The 21,335-nt window shown below is 38.8% G+C and overlaps 1 protein-coding gene across 2 annotated transcripts in view; it reads right to left on the bottom strand.

The window, feature by feature from the left end:
- Window positions 1–19,031, bottom strand: part of Abi1 (abl-interactor 1) — a 76,290-nt gene extending 57,259 nt beyond the window's left edge. For both annotated transcript variants that reach the window (XM_013014679.1, XM_013014680.1), the window contains exon 1: window positions 18,918–19,031. In XM_013014679.1, the coding sequence (XP_012870133.1) occupies window positions 18,918–18,947 (30 nt within the window). In that variant the 5' untranslated portion in view covers window positions 18,948–19,031. The remainder of the gene's footprint in view (window positions 1–18,917) is intronic.
- Window positions 19,032–21,335: the final 2,304 nt, after the last annotated feature.

The raw sequence follows: 21,335 nt of genomic DNA, 5'->3' as shown, positions 1-21,335 counted from the left end.
CACCTGCCCTCATGTCCACCCATATACTTGGGGTTTTGCCTGACGTCCATATGCACTTGCAATAATAGGGTGAGGGCCAATCCTTCATATTCTACCTTTAAATACATAAGAAAATTGGGCCAAGAGGGGAGATGTTAAGTCCTTCAAACCACTTCCATGTACTGTATTTAACAATATATGTACCAACCCATCACCAACAAAATTTTCTAACACGTATTTCATGAACATTTTGTCTGTATCAGCTATAGTGCTAAGTTTAAAAATTAATGGTGTGGCTGGGAAGATGGCTCAGTGGTAGTGCTTGCCTTGCATGCATGAGGGAGGCCCTGGGTTCGATTCCTCAGCACCACATAAGCAGAAAAAGTCGGAAGTGGCACTGTGGCTCAAGTGCCTTGAGCTGAAGAGATGAGGGACAGTGCCCAGGCCCAGAGTTCAGCCCCACGACTGGCAAAAAAATAAATAAAATAAAAATAAAATTAATGATATGATGTTTTTCAAAAGCTCCACATACAAGGAAAAATTATGTGGCATGACTTATGTTACACACAATATATAGCATATGTTAGGTACTAAAGATGTATGATTTCAATGAAATATGTAAACCAGCTCATTCAATCCCAACCCCCTACCTCAAGAATACCTTCTTGCTTGGCAGAAGTTAAAAAGGTAAAATCAACATTAGAAATTCTGAACACAAAGTCTGATCTACCAATGAAATACTTTGATAAGATACAGAAATTAAATTCAAGAGTGCTCTCCTCGAGCTGAAGAGCTAAGGGACAGCACTCAGGCCCAGAGTTCAAGCCCATGACAGACAAAAAAAAGAAAGAAATTAAAACTCAATGAAGATATCTTACTACCAGCTTTTATGTATTCCCTATAGCAAGCAAGAACTTTTTTCCCCCCTAAATGTTCTTGCAAGAGCACATTTTCCAATTCTTTGGATATTGGAGGAATCTAGCATTGGAGGCAATAGCTGGACCCCATGAGGCAGTTCAGCCAATGACAGTGACAAAAGAAGTCTAAATCTTGGCTTCAAAAACCTTGAATCAGATACTTAAACTCAGTAATTCCAGTGGCACACCACCAGTGGTTTATTACTTCCACAGTGGAGATCTAAAACAAGTTCTGAGACTTACTCATGGAGACCTAAGTCATACTTAAAATAGCTGGAATGGATTTCATTTCCTGGAATTTGACTCATACAGCAACTGAATAAGTAACACCATACAAAGTAAGAAAGACATCAAGGACAGAAAGTGAGAAATACCAATCTAAGACAGACTAGCAAACTGTGAAGATATTAGAGCTTCAGATATATGAGAAAATTACTGACAGATGAAAGTACATTCAGTATCTTGAAATTTGACCATAAAAAGTTTTAAGTTCCTAAATCCAGGACTATTCAAATATAGTCATTTGTACAATAAATATATCTCACCTTTGATCTCTCTAACTTTTTCCTGTTTCTTCACAGATATGGTCATTTTATATCATATCCTACACTCGGGAAGTAGTATCTTATAAAAATCCTTGACCTTTTTTAGTATTCTGGGAAGACTGACAAGCTACAATCTTTCCTCTAAAATTGGCTTGTATCTTCTTCAGTTTCTGGTGACTACTTGCTTTCTTGGCTTATAACATCACAAAGCCTGTTCTTTTTTTAATTTCTTACTGTCATTATAAAGATGATGTACAGAGGGGTTACAGTTACATAAATCAGGAAAAGAGTACATTTCTTTTTTGACAACTTCTCCCCTTCCTTCTTTGTTCTTGTATTAATATTGCTTTCAACATTTTGTTGGGGGGAGAGGGGGTCATGAGGCTTGAACTCAGAGACTGAGCCCTGTCCCTGAGCTCTTTTGCTCAAAGCTACCACTCTACCACTTTGAGCCACAGGTTCTACTTCCAGTTTTCTGGTTGTTAACTGGAGATAAGAGTCTCACAGACTTTTCTGCCCATGCTGGCTTTGAACCACGATCTTCAGATCTCAGCTTCCTGAGTAGCTAGGATTACAGGCATGAGCCATCAGCACCTGACTCTGCTTTCTGCATTTCTATTTCCGGTCCTCCTCTTACTTCCCTCTTATCAAGACATTTGTAATTACATTTGTGGCTCACTGCATAATCCAGGATAATCTCCCTTTAATTTATATCCAGAAGGAAAAAAATCAAACTTTCCTGCCATAGTGATCAACACCACATATCCAAAGATTAGGACTTAGCTATCTCTAGGAGTGGAGACATGGGAATGTGTGCATTACTCAGCATACCACAGCATGGTTCATCCTAGAAATATTAACAGTACTGAATAGTGCAGTTCAAGTATTTTTTCTAGCAAATCAGCCAACTAAGTGAAAACTACTACTGGGACTGAGAATGGGGCTTAGTGGTAGAGTGGTAGACCAAGCCCTGGGTTTGATTCCTCAGTATCACATAAACAGAAAAAGCCAGAAGTGGCACTGTGGCTCAAGTGGTAAAGTACTAGCCTTGAGCAAAAGAAGCTTAGGGGCAGTGCCCAGGCTCTGAGTTCAAGTTCCTAGACTGGCAAAAAATAATAAATAAATGAATAAATGTTCATACTAAATGCTTCTAGCTTTTGAGCACTAACTCAATGCTTTTCTCATTTATAATGACAATCATCAATCTGCATTATATCTCACTAAAAGGGCCTAATAAAAAGTTTATATCAAGCTGGGCATGGTGTCACACATCTATTATCACAGCATTTACAAGGCTGAGACAGGAGGATATAAAATAAGACTACATGGGCTACATAGTGAGATAGTCTGAAAAACTCCAAAAAGAAGTTCATAGCCAAAATACAAAAAGTATGATAATTAGCCAAAATACAAAAAGTATGATAGTGAATGCTACGTTCATTTTTCAGGGCAACTATAACAAAGTACTACCAATGTAGAGATATAAATAAAAATTTATATTCTCAGAATTCTACAGACTACAGGTTTAAGACCTACATGTCACCAGCCTTAAATATTTCTGAAGTTCTCTCCCCTTAGTTTATAGATGGCCATCTTCTTTTTCCATCCCTACAAGTTCTTCCTACTGTGTCGTGTCCTAATGGATCATGCCCATTCTAGAGATCTCATTTTAATGTAACTACCTCTTTTTTTTTCTTTTTTACTGTTATTATAAACGTGATACAGGGGTTATAATTATGTAAGTCAGATAATGAGAACATTTCTTTTTGGACAATGTCACCCATTCCCTGGTTCTCTCAGATTTTTCCTCTGGCTCCCTCACTCACAAATTGTGTTTTTCATTTCATCCATAGTGTCATGAGCATAACTACCTTTTAAGGAGAACTTGTCTCCAAATAGGGTCACATTCTGCATTTAGGAACTAGTATTTCAACATTTTTTATGACACACTGAGTTGGAAACAAGTGCTGAGTCAAAGCCGTATTAAATTTTATAAAACATTTTAGAAACTGAGCCAAGCTTATACCTGTAATCCTAGGTATTCAGGAGACTGAGATCTGAGGATACTGGCTCAAAGCCAATCCAGGCAAGAAAGTCTGTGACATTCTATCTCCAGTTAAACAACAAAACCCAGAATTAGAAATGTAGAGCAGGTGAAAAAGCACAAACCTTGAGCAGGAAAAGTAAAAATGAGAGTACCAGGCCAAATTCAAGCCCCGTATGGGGGTTTGGGGGGAGGGAGACATCCTAATACTCTAAGAAGCCAGCAGAAATCCCTTTGTATTATTGATAAGGGCACCAAAAGTATACTAAAGTCATTAAGGATGGATTAAAAAAATAAAACTAAAAGAAACTGCAGGTGGAAAACCTATTAACAAAACTTGGGAGATTTTTTTTTTAAATAGGGGCAGGTATGTGGGGGGGGGGGTGCAACTCAGTGACAGCACATGCTCAGCATGTACAAGGCCCTGGGTGTGATTCCCGCATGAGCAAAAATGGATGAATTGAGCATGATGATAGCCAGCATATGCCACTAGAAACACACATTCATCAGAACGAAACTATAACTTTTTTTTTTTAGGGGAGGGGTCGTCCTGAACTCTGGGCCTGGGCGCTGTCCCTCAGCTCTTCAGCTCAAGGCTAGAGCTCTACCGCTTGAGCCACAGCACCACTTCCAGCTTTTCTTCTGCTTATGTGGTGCTAGGGATTCGAACCCAAGGCCTCATGCATTCAAGGCAAGCCCTCTACCACTGAGCCACCTTCCCAGCCCCAGTAACTTGACATTAAGTAAAGATTCACAAACCGGTCTAAAGACCCCTGGAGTTTCTAAGTTCCTATGTTATTCTTACCATATATCCTTGTGAAGCCAAATTTTCTTCGTGTTGTTCAACCAAAATAAGAAATCACAGGAGACTAAAGAAGCACACTTGAGAATCCAGTTTTCTTTTATTTTTTGGGTCCGGTTGTGGGGCCTGAACTCTGGGCTTGGGCACTGTCTCTCAGCTCTTCAGCTCAAGGCTAGCACTCTACCACTTGAACCACAATGCCACTTCCGGCTTTTTTCTTTTTGTTTATGTGGTGCTGAGGAATCGAACCCAGGGCCTCAGGCATGCAAGGCAAGTGCTCTACCACTGAGCCACCTTCCCAGCCCGAGAATCCTGTTTTCTTATATTAAACATAAGAGAGAGACTTGGAGAAAAATAAAATGCTATTCTTACAAAAAAAATGCTTTAAATTAACAGATTTGTTGTGGGTTTTTTTCCATTAAAATGTTACATGTAAGGGGCTGGGAAGGTGGCTCAGTGGTAGAGCACTTGCCTTGCATGCTTGAGGCCCTGGGTTTGATTCCTCAGCACCACATAAGAAAAAAGACGGAAGTGGTGCTGTGGCTCAAGTGGTAGAGTGCTAGCCTTGAGCTGAAGAGCTGAGGGACAGCGTCCAGGCCCAGAGTTCAGGCCCCACAACCGGACCCCCCCAAAAAAAAATGTTACATGTAAGACATGACACATGTCTGTAGTCTCAGCTACTCAGAGAAAGCAAAGATACTGGGGATCCAAGGCAAACTAGGCAAAAAGGAAAGGAGGGAAGACTTCAAAAAGATGGGTATGAAAGGACAAGTCTACCAACCAGAGGATTGGCAAAGAAGCCACCGAATTAAGTGATGCCATATTTGAAGCAAATTTATTAATATCTACCAAGTTTTCTACCCTAAAATGACACAGTACATGTTCTTCTCAGCAACTCATGGAACTTTCTCCAAAATAAACCATATCATAGTTCATACAAAGAACTTAAGCAAATACAAGGGAATTGACATAATCCCCTGTATCTTATCCAACCACAGTGGAATCAAGTTAGTTCTCAATAACAAAGTATACCGTAGACATTACTCAAATACATGAAAATTGAACAGCACACTTCTGAGCAACACCTGGGTCACAGAAGAAATTAAAAAGTTCCCAGAATTCAATGAAAATGAGTATACATCACAATGAAACCTGTGGGGCACGGCAAAAGCAGTCCTGAGGGGCAAATTTATCACATTCAGTGCACACATCAAGAAAATAGAGACAGACCAAGTAAATAATCTTATGTTGCAATTAAAACTGCTAGAAAAGCATGAAAAAATTGAACCCGAAATTACTAGACTGAGCAAGATAACCAAAACAATGAGAAAGAAATTAATGAGATAGAGGCTAAGAAAACTATAAATAAAATTAATAAAACAAAAAGCTGGGTTTTTTTGAAAAAAAATCAATAAAATCAACGGACCTTTGGGAAGATTAACTAAAAAAAGAAGAGAGGAAACCCAAATTAATAAGATGGAATGCCACAGGAAAAATTACAAAAAATACCCAAGACATCCAAACAATTATAAAGAATTATTTCCAGGGGCTGGGAAGTTGGCTCAGTGGTAGAGCGCTTACCTTGCATGCATGAGGCCCTGGGTTCGATTCCTCAGCACCACATAAGCAAAATGAAAAAAGCCGGAAGTGGCGCTGTGGCTCAAGTGGTAGAGCTCTAGCCTTGAGCTGAAGAGCTGAGGGACAGCGCCCAGGCCCAGAGTTCAGGCCCCACAACCGGGCCCCCCCCCAAAAAAAATAACAACAACAACAAAAAAAGAATTATTTCCAGAATCTACACTCACTAAGGAAAGAAAACCTAGCAGAAATGGATGAATTTTTAGAGAAATACAAATTGCCCAAACTGAACGAAGAAGAAATAAATCAATTAAATAAGCCAATATCTTACAATGAGATAGATGATGCAATCAGAAGTCTTCCAACAAGGAAACGCCCAGTTCCAGATGCATTCACTACAGAACTCTCTAAGACCTTTAAAGAGGATCTAGTACCCATACTCCTCAGACTCTTCCAAGAAATAGAAACAGAGGGAGCTATCACAAACTCATTCTACAATGCCAATATCACATCCATCCCTAAACCAGGCAAAGACCCAACAAAAAAAGAGAACTACATACAGACCAATCTCCTTGATGAACACAGAGGAAAGATCCTTAACAAAATTCTAGCCAACAGAATCCAGAAACACATCAAAAAAATCGTAAATTACAACCGAGTAGGTTTCATCTCAGAGATGCAGGGATGGTTTAACATACATAAATCAATAAATGTAATCCAACACATCAACAGATCCAAGGTCAAGGACTACATGATTATTTCCATTGATGCAGAAAAGGCTTTTTTTTTGTTGTCGTTTTTTGGATCCAGTCATGGGGCCTGAACTCTGGGCCTGGGCACTGTCCCTCAGCTCTTCAGCTCAAGGCTAGCGCTCTACCACTTGAGCCACAGCGCCACTTCCGGCTTTTTTCTTTTTGCTTATGTGGTGCTGAGGAATCAAACCCAGGGCCTCATGCATGCAAGGCAAGCGTTCTACTACTGAGCCACCTTCCCAGCCCCAGAAAAAAAGCTCTGGAGAAAATAAGAATAGAAGGAACATTCCTTAAGACAATAAAAGCCATACAGGACAGACCAATAGCCAATATTATACTTAATGGGAAAAAACTACAACCAATTCTCCTAAAATCAGGAACAAGGCAAGGATGCCCACTCTCTCCACTCCTCTTCAATATAGTTCTGGAATCCTTAGCCAGAGCAATAAGGCAAGAAAAAGACATTAAAGGGATCCGCATAGGGAAAGAAGAAGTTAAACTAACCCTTTTTGAAGATGACATGATACTATACCTCCATGATCCCAAAAACTTCACCCCCAAACTCTTAGAACTTATAAACCACTTCAGCAAAGTAGCAGGATACAAAGTTAACCCACAAAAATCAGTTGCCTTTCTGTATACCAACAATATACAAGCAGAAGGGGAAATCAAGGAAACAACCCCATTAACAACAACCTCAAAAAAATAAAATATTTAGAAATTAACCTAACCAAAGATGTAAAAGAAATAGTTAATGAAAACTATAAAAACTTAAAGAAATATAGAGGACATCAGGAAATGGAAATACCTTCCATGTTCTTGGATAGGCAGACAATATAGTTAAAATGGCCATACTGCCAAAACCGATATACAAATTCAATGCAATTCCTATTAAAATCCCAATGATGTTCATCACTGAAATACAGAAAACAGTCCAAAAATTCATATGGAGCAACAAAAGACCTAGAATAGCCAAGAAAATTCTAGGCAAAAAAGGCAACACTGGAGGGATCTAGATGCCAGACTTCAAGCTCTACTATGGAGCTATAATAACAAAGACAGCTTGGTACTGGCACAAAAACAGACCCAAAGACCAATAGAATAGAAGATCGAGAAATAAAACCACACGCTTATAGTCAGCTGATATTTGACAAAGGAGCCAAAAACATATAGTGGAGGAAGCACAGCCTCTTCAACTACTGGTGCTAGGAAAACTGGTGGCCACATGCAGAAAACTGAAAATGGACCCCAGCCTATCACCATGCACCAACATCAACTCAAAATGAATTAAACATCTTAACAGCAAACCTGAAACTCTGAAACTACTGCAGGACAGAGTAGGAGAAACACTTGATAGTTCGAGGCAGGAACTTCCCGAACAGAGTTCCAGGGTCACAACAAATTGGAGAGAGACTCGACAAATGACACTACCTTAAAATACAAAGTTTCTGCACAGCTAAAGACATAGCTACCAAACTAGAAGGACAGCCAACTAACTGGGGAAATATACTCACCAGCAATATATAAGACAAGGAGCTAATATCCAGTATACATAGGGAACTCAAGAACTAATCCCTCCCAAACCTAACAAACCAACTACTAAATGGGCAAGGGAACTAAAAAAAGAGTTCTCAAAAGAAGAGATAAAAACGGCAAAGAAACACATAAGGAAATGTTCACCATCCCTGGTTGTAAAGGAAATGCAAATAAAAACAACCCAGAGATACCCTTGCAATAGTCAGAATGGCCCACATCCTAAATTCAGCCAACGACAAATGCTGGAGGGGATGCAGAGAAAGAGGAACCATATTACACTGCTGGTAGGAATGTACACTTATACAACCACTTTGGCGCAGTCTGGAGGGTCCTCAGAAAGCTAAATATAGACCTACCCTATGACCCAACCATACCACTCCCAGGCATCTATCCTTAACAACAGGAACCAGGGTACAAGGACACATGCACCTCCATGTTCACTGCAGCACTGTTTACAATAGCCAGGATGTGGAAACAACCTAGATGCCCCACTACAGATGAATGGAGCAAAAAATTGTGGTACCTTTATATAGTAGAATATTATGCAGCCATTAGGAAGAATAAAGTAATGGCATTCACAGGGAAATGGATGGAACTAGAAAAAATCATGTTGAGTGAGGTAAGCCAAAAGCAAAGAGACAAATGGCACATGGTCTCCCTGATAAGTGGATGTTAAATCCAAAACAGAAGGATACAACAAAGTAAACAAGACTGGAGAAACAAAGGACTCCACTCAGCTAGTCGAATCATTACTAAATGACCCCATGCTGCGAACCATATAATATGGTATGTATGTGCACTTCGGAGACTAGGAGGACAACACCAAAACAAAGGGAAACAGGGGCTGGGAAGTTGGCTCAGTGGTAGAGTGCTTGCCTTGCATGCCTGAGGCCCTGGGTTCGATTCCTCAGCACCACATAAGCAAAAAGAAAAGAGCTGAAGTGGTGCTGTGGCTCAAGTGGTAGAGCGCTAGCTTTGAGCTGAAGAGCTGAGGGACAGTGCTCAGGCCCAGAGTTCAGGCCCCACGATGGGACCCAAAAAAAAAAAAAACCCAAAACAAAGTGAAACAGGAAAACATATAATAGCAGGACCCATTAGCTGCACTGGTCATTGATCAAAACGAACTAAGCAACTCAATGGCAGTGATGGGAGGGAAGGAATGAGCAGGAAAGGGAATAGCTGACACTAAGCAAAAGGAAAGAAATGTACATATCACCCGATGTGGAAGAAATAACTGTATTGTCAAAGCACACAGAACTCATAAACATTATAGACCACAATAAAGACAATTTGCCCCATGAAGGTTAGAATGTGTGACTTTAACTAAGTATCACTATCCCATAATACTGTGAAATTTATGTAATCACTTAATCACAATAAAAAAATTGCTATTAAAAGAAGATACATGTTGTAGTATCTGATTGTAACCATATCTAGGTAGTAAGGATTAGGATAATCCCAGGCTGGCTCCAGACAAAAACACCAGACCCTATCTGAAAATAACTAAAGGAAAAATAGGCTGTGGAAGTGTTTCAAGTGGTTTAGAATGTCTTCCTAACAAATAAGAGTCTAAGTTCAAGCCAATAAGAAATTAAGGGGGCTGGGAAGGTAGCTCAGTGGTAGGCCCTGGGTTCTATTCCTCAGCACCACATAAACAGCAAAAGCCAGAAGTGGTGCTGTGGCTCAAGTAGTTGAGTGCTAGCCTTGAGCTGAAGAGCTCAGGGACAGCACCCAAGCCCAGAGTTCAAGACCTATTACCGACCAAAAAAAAAAAGAAACTAAGTGCAACTAAAAGTATTTGTATTAACTTGTAATAACCTTTTATTGCTAAATGAGCTTAATAGCTGTGCTAATTTTTGGTATTTGAAGGCCCACCCACATAATTTAGCATATAAAAAGTAACCTGTACTAACTAGGCTTGCCCATATTAAACTAAATGATTCTCTATGAGGTGCACTTGTTTTTAAGGAGAGGGGAAACTATTTGGGCCATGCCTCCAGCTCCTTTTCGAAATAGTTATTTTTGAGGTAGGATATTCTTTTAGGACTGGGGCTGGGCTTATATTCTCTTATTTGTATTTCCCTCTATCACTGGGCACTACAGATAGCACTACCACTGTGCCTAGCTATTGTGCTTCTCCATAGCAAGTGTAACTAGTATATGCCATAATGCTCAATAACTGAGATAGAGTCTCAAGAACTTGTATGCCCAGTCTGATCTCAAACCTCAATCCCCTGAGCGTCACCTCCCAAATACCTAGGATTACAGGCCTGAACCACTGTGCCCAACCAAGATGCCTAAGGTATGACTCATCACAGAATTAAGAGATGAGGCAATTTATCTAATTTCTAAATTTTAGAAGCGTAATTGTAATTAGAAGGCACTGTGGGACAGAAGGGAAAAAATGGACCATCAAAATGTTCAACTTCTAGCTGGGTGCCAGTGGATCACACCTATAATCCTAGCTACTTAGCAGACAGACTAAGATCTGAGAACCACAACTCAAAGCCAGCCCAGGCAGGAAAGGCCATGAGATTCTTATCTCCAATTAACCACCCAAAGAAAAAAGCCAGAAGTGGAGCTGTGGCTCAAGTGGTAGAGTGTTAGCCTTGAGCAAAAAAATCTCAGGAACAGTGCCGACCCAGACCCTGAGTTCAAACTGGCACAAAAAATTTTTTTTTCACAAGGCCAAGTGCATACTTGGCAGGCAGGCATTCTCTTACTTAAGTCAATTCGCCCTCGCCTTCAGCCTTTGACTTCTATAGCATGTCTCTATAACTTAAGGCAAATATTTTCTTTCTTTGGATATCTTTGTTATGAATTATAAAATCAAAACTCAAATTGGCATTGTCACTTCCTATTCTAAAGTACATGATTTCAGAAAAAAACAAAAATTGTCAATTTTAACTACAAATTTTAATTATGATAAAGTTTAGTTAAGTAGATGGTTTGAAAATTGTTAATAATTATGGGCTTTCTCCAGGAATTAACTTCTGTATTTTCCATAAAGTTTCTGGTACTTTCACATAATAATTGTGTCACAAGAAGTGTTAAGATCAAGAGGAAGTGTACTCATTACCTCACTCATGTAACTGTAATCCTCTGTATAGTATCTTTACAATAAAAATATATATATTTTCTTGGAAAAAAGGTGTTAAGAATCCATTAAAAAAAATAAAAAGTGAGTATTGATTGTAGAAATTTTTAAGTACTTTAATAAAGAAATCCACTAATTTTCAGTAAGCACTTACTCAAGAAAGAAGAGAAAGGAAACACTGTTAAAACAGAAAACTTTATAAATACAAGATATACCAAAACATAAAGTTAAAAGATCCACACTGAACAGGGTGCCAGGGGATCATGCCTGCAATCCTAGCTACTAAGGAGGCTGAGATCTGAGGATCACAGTTCAAAGTGAGCCTGGGCAAGAAAGTCCCTAAGACTCTAATCCCCAATAAATCACCAGAAAACCCAAGTAGCGCTGTGGCTCAAGTGGTAGAGCACTAGCCTTGAGCTGAAGAAATAAGGGACAGCACCAGGCTGAGTTCAAGCCCCACAACTGACAAAAAAAAAAAAAAAAGACTGACACTGAGAAGGGTTTTTTTTTCCCCACCATAAAGAATTAACCAAATACTAACAAAGTAAACTGTGTTTTTTTTCTTTTTCTTTTTTGAAAATGAGAACTAAGAAGTTTGGTATGAAATGATGAGATTATGCTCTAACGGGCACAAAACTTAAGGCTACATTAAAGAATTTGAACTACAATCATACCTTAGTATGCAACTACAATCATACCTTAGTATGCAAACTAAAACCAAAACGAATCTCTCACAAAGTTCTAAGACATTCAAACAAAAATTTCTTTCATTCTTTGTGACTTTATTAAAGTAATAGCTAAAGAACAATCTGGAACAGCAAAGAAAGCTTCTTTTTCACTTCCCCACAAAGAATATATGCCCCCCAAGAAAACCCTTTTGTAAGTAAACTTAAGTTCTGTTTAACAGTTATAAAAGTTTCAAGGAAGCTTACTAATAAAATGTCCTTTTACTTATCACTTTATGCTTTTTTGAATGACTCTCAGCAAGACAATTAATAAAAAAGCTATTTTAAAAACTATATGAGTTAAAATATCTTTAGCAGAATGAGAACTGAATTTAGTAAACTTATTTTTCATGTTTGCTTGTTTGCACACCCTTTAGACAGTCTCACCTATATAGTCCACCCAGGCTAGCCTCAAACTCTACATCCTCTTGCTCAATCTCCCCAGTACTGGGATCACAGAAATGTATCACTATACCCAAGCTTAATTTGGTAAACAGTTAACAGACTTACTAAAATACAAAGAGCATACATTGTTCAAGAGGGAAAATAATTTTAAATGTCTTATTAAAGAGAAACATACTGGGCCGGGCGCCAATGGCTCATGCCTGTAATCCTAGCTACTCGGGAGGCTGAGATCTGAGGATCGCGGTTCACAGCCAGTCTTGGCTTTCTCTGTGAAACTCTTATCGCCAATAAACCACCAGAAAACTGGAAGTGGTGCTGTAGCTCAAGTGGTAGAGCTCTAGCCTTGAGCTTAAGAGCTGAAGAACAGCACTCAGGCCCAGAGTTCAAGCCCCATGACCGACAAAAAAAAACAAAGAGAAACATATTGGCGGTCCTTGTTTTACACAATTCTGATATGCAGGAATTTCAACAGACTCAAATGACACCATCCAAGTTTCAGTTACAAGAACTATAATTATACAAAGTACAAACACTGCTGCTAGCTCTTCAATCTACAAATCACCACATACATAACAGATGAGCAACATGACTAGTAACCAATTATGTCACTGTTTCAAAGTTTATCTGGTGAAATTTTACCTCCATTACTCAGATTCAAAGTATACACTTCTCATGCCTCCTTGTCTCTCAGCAAGCCATTGTGATATTTTACAAAAGCAGATACTAGGTAATTATAAAGATGAAACTGCTGCAAATACATACACACACACACACACACACACACACACACACACACACACTGCAAGCTTATTCCTATCTATATTAAAGATTAAAATTCTTATACATGCGGGATGCCAGTGGCTCATGCCTGTAATCCTAGCCACTCAGGAGGCTTACATCTGAAGATCACGGTTCAAAGCCAGCCCGGGCAAGAAAAGTCCGTGAGACTCTTCTCTCCAATAAACCACTCAGAAAACCTGAAGTGGGGCTGTGGCACAAGTGGTAGAGTGCTAGCCTTGAGCTGAAGAGCTGAGTGACAGCGCACAGGCCCAGAGTCCAAGTCCCACACCGACAAAAAAAAAAAAAAAAATCTGATACATGAATTAACTTTGAGAACATTATGCTAAGAAAAATAAGCAAATAAGCACTGTTCACAATAGCTAGGATATGGAAACAACCCAGATGCCCCACCACAGATGAATGGATCCAAAAATTGTGGTATCTATACACAATGGAATATTATGCAGCCATTAGAAATGACAAAATAATGGCATTTGCAGGGAAATGGATGGAGCTAGAAGGAATCATGTTGAGCGAGGTAAGCCAAGAGCGAAGAGACAAACGGTACATGGTCTCCCTGATAAGTGGATGATAAATCCAAAATGTTAGGTGATACGACAAAACTAACAGGACTTAAGAAACAAAGAACTCCTGCTCATCTGGTTGAACCACTACTAAATATCCCCATGCTGCTGATCACATGTATGGTGTATAACATGTGAACACTGTTATATATTACAGACTGTGATAGACAATTTGCTCCAGGAAAGTTAGAATGAACTTGTGACTTAGAAATTATGTAATCACTTAATCACAATCAAAAAAAGAAACTTCAGGGAAGGGAGGGAGGGAGGGGATGGTAGGGGGAAAACAATGGAGGGGCTACCAATGTTCAAGAGGAAGTGTACTCATTACCTCACTCATGTAACTGTAACCCTCTGTATAGTATCTTTACAATAAAAAATTAAAAAAAGAAAAATAAGCAAATATAAAAGGACAATGCCATGTGATTCTACTTATATAAAATACCTAGGTTAAGTCAAAACTGTAAAAATTGTGATAGAATTGTGCTTGTTAATGACTAGTGAAGGGATGTTTTAGTGAATGGAAATTTTTTAACAGATACATAGCTTTAGTTCAGGCAGATGTAAAAAGTTCCAAAGATGGGGACTGGGAAGGTGGCTCAGTGGTAGTGTGTTTGCCTTGCATGCATGAAACCCTGGGTTCGATTCCTTAGCACCACATAAGCAGAAAAGGCTGGAAGTGGCTCTGTGGCTCAAGTGGTAGTACTAGCCTTGAGCTGAAGAGCTGAGGGACAGTGCTCAGGCCCAGAGTTCAGGCCCCACAACTAACAAAAAAAATTTTTTTAAGTTCCAAAGATGGTTAATGGTGATGGGTGACAAACAATGTGAGTGTTCTTAACATCACTGAACTATACATTCAAAAATGGTTAAAATATCTCTCTCTGCTCTTTTCTAGCTCTTTCTCAGCTCTTTCCTTCTCTTCTCTTCCCCAGCTCTCCGCTCTTTTCTAGCTCTTTCTCAGCTCTTTCCTTCTCTTCTCTTTCCTAGCTCCCTTCTCTTTTCTAGCTCTCTCTCTGCTCTTTTCTAGCTCTTCCCTAGCTCTTCTCTTTTCTAGCTACTTTCTCTCTTTTCTAGCTCTCTCTTAGCTCTTTTCCCCAGCTCTCTCTCTCTTTCTCTCTCTCTTTCCCAGCTCTCTCTTTCCCAGGCCTTTCCCCACTGTGTGGAAGACCAAGATGGCCTGGTGCCAGCCTGAACGATGACTAAACCTACCCCTTACTGGAAAAAAAAAATGGTTAAAATAGTAAGTTTATGTTACATATATTTTAAACACAATAATAAGAGAAAAAACAAAGTGAAGGTTTTTTCAGACATACAAAAGCCCAAAGAATTCATCATCATTCTCATACAACATTTCAAGTTAAAGAAAAAAACAAATGAGAAGGGGAAACAAAGGAGGAGGCAACAATGCTTGATAAGAAATGTACTCATTGCCTTGCCCATAGCTCACACCTATAATCTACCTACTCAGAAGGCTGCAATATAAGGATCGAAGTTTGAAGCTTGAACACTAATGTCCATGATTCTTATTATCTCCAGTTAACTAGCAAAAAAAACAGGTGGGGATGTGGCTCAAGTGGCAGAGCACTAGCCATAAGCACAAAAAGGGACAGTGCCCAGGCCCTGAGTTCAACGTTCAAGTTTTAGGCCCAGTGGGCACGCACACACACATGCACACACACATTTACTTTCTAATGTATATTACATATATATCATACTATATCTCATATATATTTCACTTTGTATTAACAGACTAGAAATACTATATCAATTTCAACAGATACACATAGAAATAGTATATAAATTTCAGCAGAAATGTATATACACAGGAAGTATTTAATAAAACCCATAATTTGTTCCTGCTAACATCCTTAAGCCAAATACTTTGGGGAAGAAATCGAACAGTTTCTTATAAAGTTAAACAAACACCTATGACATGTATTTAGTGCGCTCAGAGGTATTTACCAAAAAGAAACAAAAATATCTTACCATACAAAGATTTGTACACAAATACTGATGAATGTTTATAGTAACTACAACATAAAACAGATTTCAAACAAATATTACAAAATATGTAACAATACGAAACATTCAGCTATAAAAAGTGAACTTTTGGTAGGTGCCAGCACTCACACCTGTAATCCTAGCTCTCAGGAGGCTGAGGTCTGAGGATCGTAGTTCAAAGCCAGCCCAGGCAGGAAAGTCTGTGAGACTCTCATCTCCAATTAATCACAGAAAAAGTAGGAAGTGGTGCTAAGGCTCCAGTAGTAGAGCACTACTAGCCTTGAGCAAAAGAGCTCAGGGACAGTGCTCAGGCCCAGCATTCAAGCCCCAGGATCGGTCCAAAACAAAAAACAATAAACAAAAAGGGAACTCTTTTTACATGCAACAACATGGATGAATCTCAAAATAACTGAGTGAAGACAAACCAAAAAAAAAAAGAAAGAAAGAAAGAAAAGAAAAGGTTCATACTGTATGGTTCCATTTATAATTCTACAAAATTAAACTAATCTTATAACTGCAGGAAGCCTAAGCGCAGGGAATAGGAAGGAGGAAAGAGCACAAAAGAGCATTTTAATTTGAATGTTGATGATCTCAGAGACAAAAGTGTCTTCAAAAGCCACAAAAAACTGTAAGATTTAATTAGGCCCCATTTATCTTAACCTCAAAAGAAGCTATTAAGCCAGGCATGGTGGCTACTTGGGAAGCTCAGGCAGAAGAATCTTGAGTTGTGCCAAACAGGGCAAGACTCTACCTCAAAATAAAACTTTTTTTTAAAAGCTGAAGAAGATCGGCCACATTGAGAATTTGAACAACAATAAATGCTGGTGGAGATAAGGGAAAAAAAACAACAACAACAAAACCCTATTGCACTGTTAGTGGGAAAGTAAGCAAGTATAACCACTCTGGATGACAGTTTGGAGGTTCCTCAAAAAGCTAAACTAAACATAGACCTTCCCTATGATCCAGCCATACCACTCCAGCATCTACCCAGAATATTTCAAGTCAGGATACAATAAAGACACTCACGAATCATGGTCATTGGTGGACTCACTATTCATAATAGCCAAATAATGGAAACAGCTTAGATGTCCAAAACAAATGAGTGTTCAAGAAAATGTGGCACATATACACAATGGAATTTTACTTATCCATTAGAGAGAATATTATGTCATTCTAGGGAAATGGATAGACAAATCATGTTATGAGGTAAGCCAAGCTCAGATAGACAACACCACATGTTCTCTCTTGCCTGTGGAAGCTGGATCTAAAATGTAACTAAACATGATAGCTTAAATGGAACTTGATGCATTTATACACAAAGAAATGTACTAAAGGAGAACATATTCAGGGAAGAACCCAAAGGCATAACTCTTCTGAACATTTGAAGTACTATTTATCAAAACAAATTCCAAAAATGGAAACATGTTTTTGTTTTGCTTTTCCTTTGTTGGCAGGGGTGGGGCAGGGTGGGAACACATAGGGGGTACAGGAATGGAGGGAAGAAGGGTAAACGAATGCAGTCACTGTAATTCAATATACACTGTAAAAATCAAACTATGTAACTTGTGGGTAGGGATGAGAAAAGGAAAATGGAGGACACTGAAGGAAGGGACATTTATACTCCTAACCTGACAATAGAAAATTGTTACCCTGTACAATTCCTTAAAACAATAAAAAATAAAAATAAAAAGCCAGAGATATAATTCAATGACAGAGCAATTTGTTAGCATGCATGAGGCCTTGGATTCAGTCCCCTATTTTACACACCTGCATGCACACACACACACACATGCATGTACACATGCATACACATATAAAAAAGTGGTAACAGCTACACAACCTAAATATACTTCATGTGACTGATCTGTTTACTTAAAATGGTAAATTTGGTCATGTTTATTTTACTACAATTTTTAAAAGGTATTTAGCAAAAAAAAAAGAGGGGGATGGGGATGTGCCTTAGTGGTAGAGTGCTTGCCTAGCATACATGAAGCCTTGTGTTCAATTCCTCAGAATCACATAAAAAGAAAAGGCCAGAAGTGGCGCTGTGGGTCAAGTAGTAGAGTGCTAGCCTTAAGCAAAAGCAGCTCAGGGATAGTGCCCAGGCCCTGAGTTCAAGCCCCAGGATTGGGGAAAAAAAAAAAAAAAAAAAGTCCATACCTGTAATTCAGAAAGATCACACCGTTTGAGGCTAAATTAGGCTAGATAGTGAGACCTTGTCTCAAAAACAAAAAATAAAAAGGTTTGTTGAACTAAAAGTAAATATAATAATGAATATAAATCAATTTTTAAAAATGAGTATGGAATCCCTATTTCCAAGCTATGTACAGTCACTGAATTACATTTTAGTCAGTGGTACAATGTGGTACATCAGTGCTCCACTAAGATTGCAAGAGCTGATGTATGGCTCAAGTGGTAAATCATTCACCCAGCAAGTACAAGGCCCAGATCTAACTCTTGGTAACACTCTCCCACAAGAGAGACAGACAGAGAAAATTCTAATTAATTTAGCCAGGCACTAGTGGCTCACATGTATCATCCTAGCTACTTAGGAGGCTGAGATTTGAAGATCATGGTTTGAAGCCAGCCCAGGCAGACAAATCCAAGACTCTTATCTTCAATTAGCCAGCAAAAAACTGAAGTAAAGGTGTGGTCCAAGTAGAAGAGTGCCATCCATGAGCAAAAAAGGCCAAACAAGAGAATAAAGCAAACAAGAACCCCTATGCCTAGTGATGTCACAATGTCCTAACATTTTATATATATATATATATATACACACACACACACACACATTTGTATGTATATTCACATATATAGGTGAAAATATATATATTGTAATTCCAATTGTAAGGGTAGCATATACAACTTTTTATGTTACATAGTATTTGATGATAGCAGACCATTACGTTATTGGACTATGTATTCGCTATATTATACACTTTATCATTATTAAGAATGTACTTATTAAAAATAAAAATCTGTAAAACAAGGATGCCATCAAACCAGTACCAGCCTCATACAGCTTAGTTTAATTGCATCAAGAGAGCAAGGCTGATCACTCATCTTGCCTGAGATTTCCCAGATTTCCCATTGTCACTATGCAATTTGAGACTGTTGCTCAGACATATGCTGCCATTTAAGTATATATGAATTTAAAGGTTTTTACAAGCTGTACCTGTGAGATATGATTGATAGAAGACTCCATTCTCCGAAGCTGAGAGGCTTGGATATCCAGCAACTGCAATACATTGTTGGCCAATGCATTTATTTGATAAGCAACACTAGCTAAAGATTGGGTTGTATATGCTTTGGTCTCTTCTAAAGCTTTTCTCTTGTCTGTAGCCTAAAAAAAAAACAGAAACAATACTTATTTCCGTTAACATTCTTTAAATACATTCTACAGAAAAGCAAAATTATGACCTGGGAATGTGGCTAAGTGGTAGAGTGCTTGCCTAGCATGCATGAAGCCCTGGGTTCAATTCTTCAGTACCACATAAACAGAAAAGGCCAGAAGTGGTGCTGGGGCTCAAGTGTTAGAGTGGTAGCCTTGAGTACAGGGATGGTGCCCAGGCCCAGAGTTCAAGCCCCCAGTACTGGTTAAAAAAAAAAAAACTCAACTCAATTAAAAATGTTTTGTACAAAGCTGAGGATAGTCTCATTAAGTTTACAGACAGGTAACTTTTTTTGGTGGGTCAGTACTTGGGCTTGAACTCAGGACCTGGGTACTGTCCCAGCGCTTTTTGAATCAAGGCTAGCAATCTATCACTTTGAGCCACGGTGCCACTTCTGGTTTTCTGGTGATTAACTGGAGATTAAAAGTCTCCCAGAGATTCCTGCATGAGCTGAGTTTGAACCGTAATCCTCAGATCTCAGCCTCCTGAGAAGCTAGGATTATAGGCATGAGCCACCAGCAACAATTGATTTTTTAAATGACTTTGTAACTCTAAAAACTGCTAAACTCGCTTATTAACTTTAGTCACTTTTTTTTGGGGGGGTGGTCCAGTCGTGGGGCCTGAACTCTGGGCCTGGGCGCTGTCCCTCAGCTCTTCAGCTCAAGGCTAGTGCTCTATCAGCTGAAGCCACAGCACCACTTCCGGCTTTTTTCTTTTTGCTTATGAGGTGCTGAGGAATTGAGCCCAGGGCCTCAGGCATGCAAGGCAAGTGCTCTACCACTGAGCCACCTTCCCAGCCCACTTCAGTCACTTTTTGTGAATTCCTTTTAGTCATACTGTGACTAAGCTCAATTTTACTTTTTTTCTTTCCTATCAGTATGTCCTCTTTTTTATTCTTGCTCTATTGTAGTGACAGAAACTCTAGTACAGTGCTGAATAAAAAGTTGCTCCCAACAGTAGAGGGAAAGCATTCTTTTATCAGTAAAATACAGGATATAGGCTAAAGATACAGCTCAGTACAACACTTGCCTAGCATGTACAAGGCCCCAAGTCTGATACCCAGCACCACAAAAAGCAAAAATCTTAAAACCCCACAAAATATAGGTTTAATACAAGTGTCTTTTAAGAGACTACTGGAACTACCCTTCTAAGTTTGCTTAAAAAGCTAGTTAAGTTTAATCTTTAATAAGATTTGGTTATTTTCAGCCACCTATCTTATTCTAGAAATTCATTAGCCTGTTTTTATAGTTTCAGGTATGTTTCACACATGTATCAATGGAAAAAGCTAGAAGTTGCTTGGGAGGCTAAGACTGGATAATCAAAAGGTTGAACTCAGAAGGTGTAGAGATTAAGATCAAAGCCAGTAGAACATCTACACGGAGAGGCACTGTCATCCCCACAGGAAAAAAAAAAGAGAAAATACAGCTTTGAACTGAAATCTATTTATTTCTCCTTATGTTTCCCAAATTCCCTTATTTCATAATTATTTAGCCAAGTATTACCTATAAAATGTTAGCAGAAACAGTTCTACTTATAGACCTCAACATAAAAAACAAAGTTTAACCAAACACAATACTGTATACTTCCTATTTTTTTAATTTAAAATATTTAAGACTAGGGGCTGGAAAGGTGACTCAGTGGTAGAGTGCTTGCCTTGCATGCATGAGGCCCTGGGTTCAATTCCTCAGAACCACAAAAGCAGAAAAAGCCAGAAGTGGCACTGTGGCTCAAGTGGTAGAGCGCTAACCTTGAGCTGAAGAACTGAGGGACAACACCCAGGCCCTGAGTTTAGGCTCCACAACCAACCAAAAAAAAAAAAAATTAAGAGTAAATAAAAACTTAAAAGTTCATTTTCTCAGTTAGAATGAACTTGTGACTTTAAATGAGCATCATTATTCCACAATACTGTGAAATTCGGGAAATTTTGTAATCACTTAATCACAATTAAAAAAAAAACCTCAGGGAAGGGAGGGAAGGGAGGGAAGGGATGGTAGGGGGAAACAATGGAGGGGGTAACAATGCTCAATAGGAAGTGTACTCATTACCTTACTCATGTAACTGTAACCCTCTGTATAGTATCTTTACAATAAAAAATAAAAAAATATTAAAAAATAACTACATACAAGGAAAAAGATATATCACACAAAAAGAAGGTTCAGTCATGTCCTCCTCTAGCCCTACCTCAGGATGGAGGGGGCTAT

Source organism: Dipodomys ordii, unplaced genomic scaffold (genome assembly GCF_000151885.1).
Source record: "Dipodomys ordii isolate 6190 unplaced genomic scaffold, Dord_2.0 Scaffold24, whole genome shotgun sequence".
NCBI classification, from domain to species: domain Eukaryota; kingdom Metazoa; phylum Chordata; class Mammalia; order Rodentia; family Heteromyidae; genus Dipodomys; species Dipodomys ordii.
This window is presented reverse-complemented; position numbering and strand designations above follow the sequence as displayed.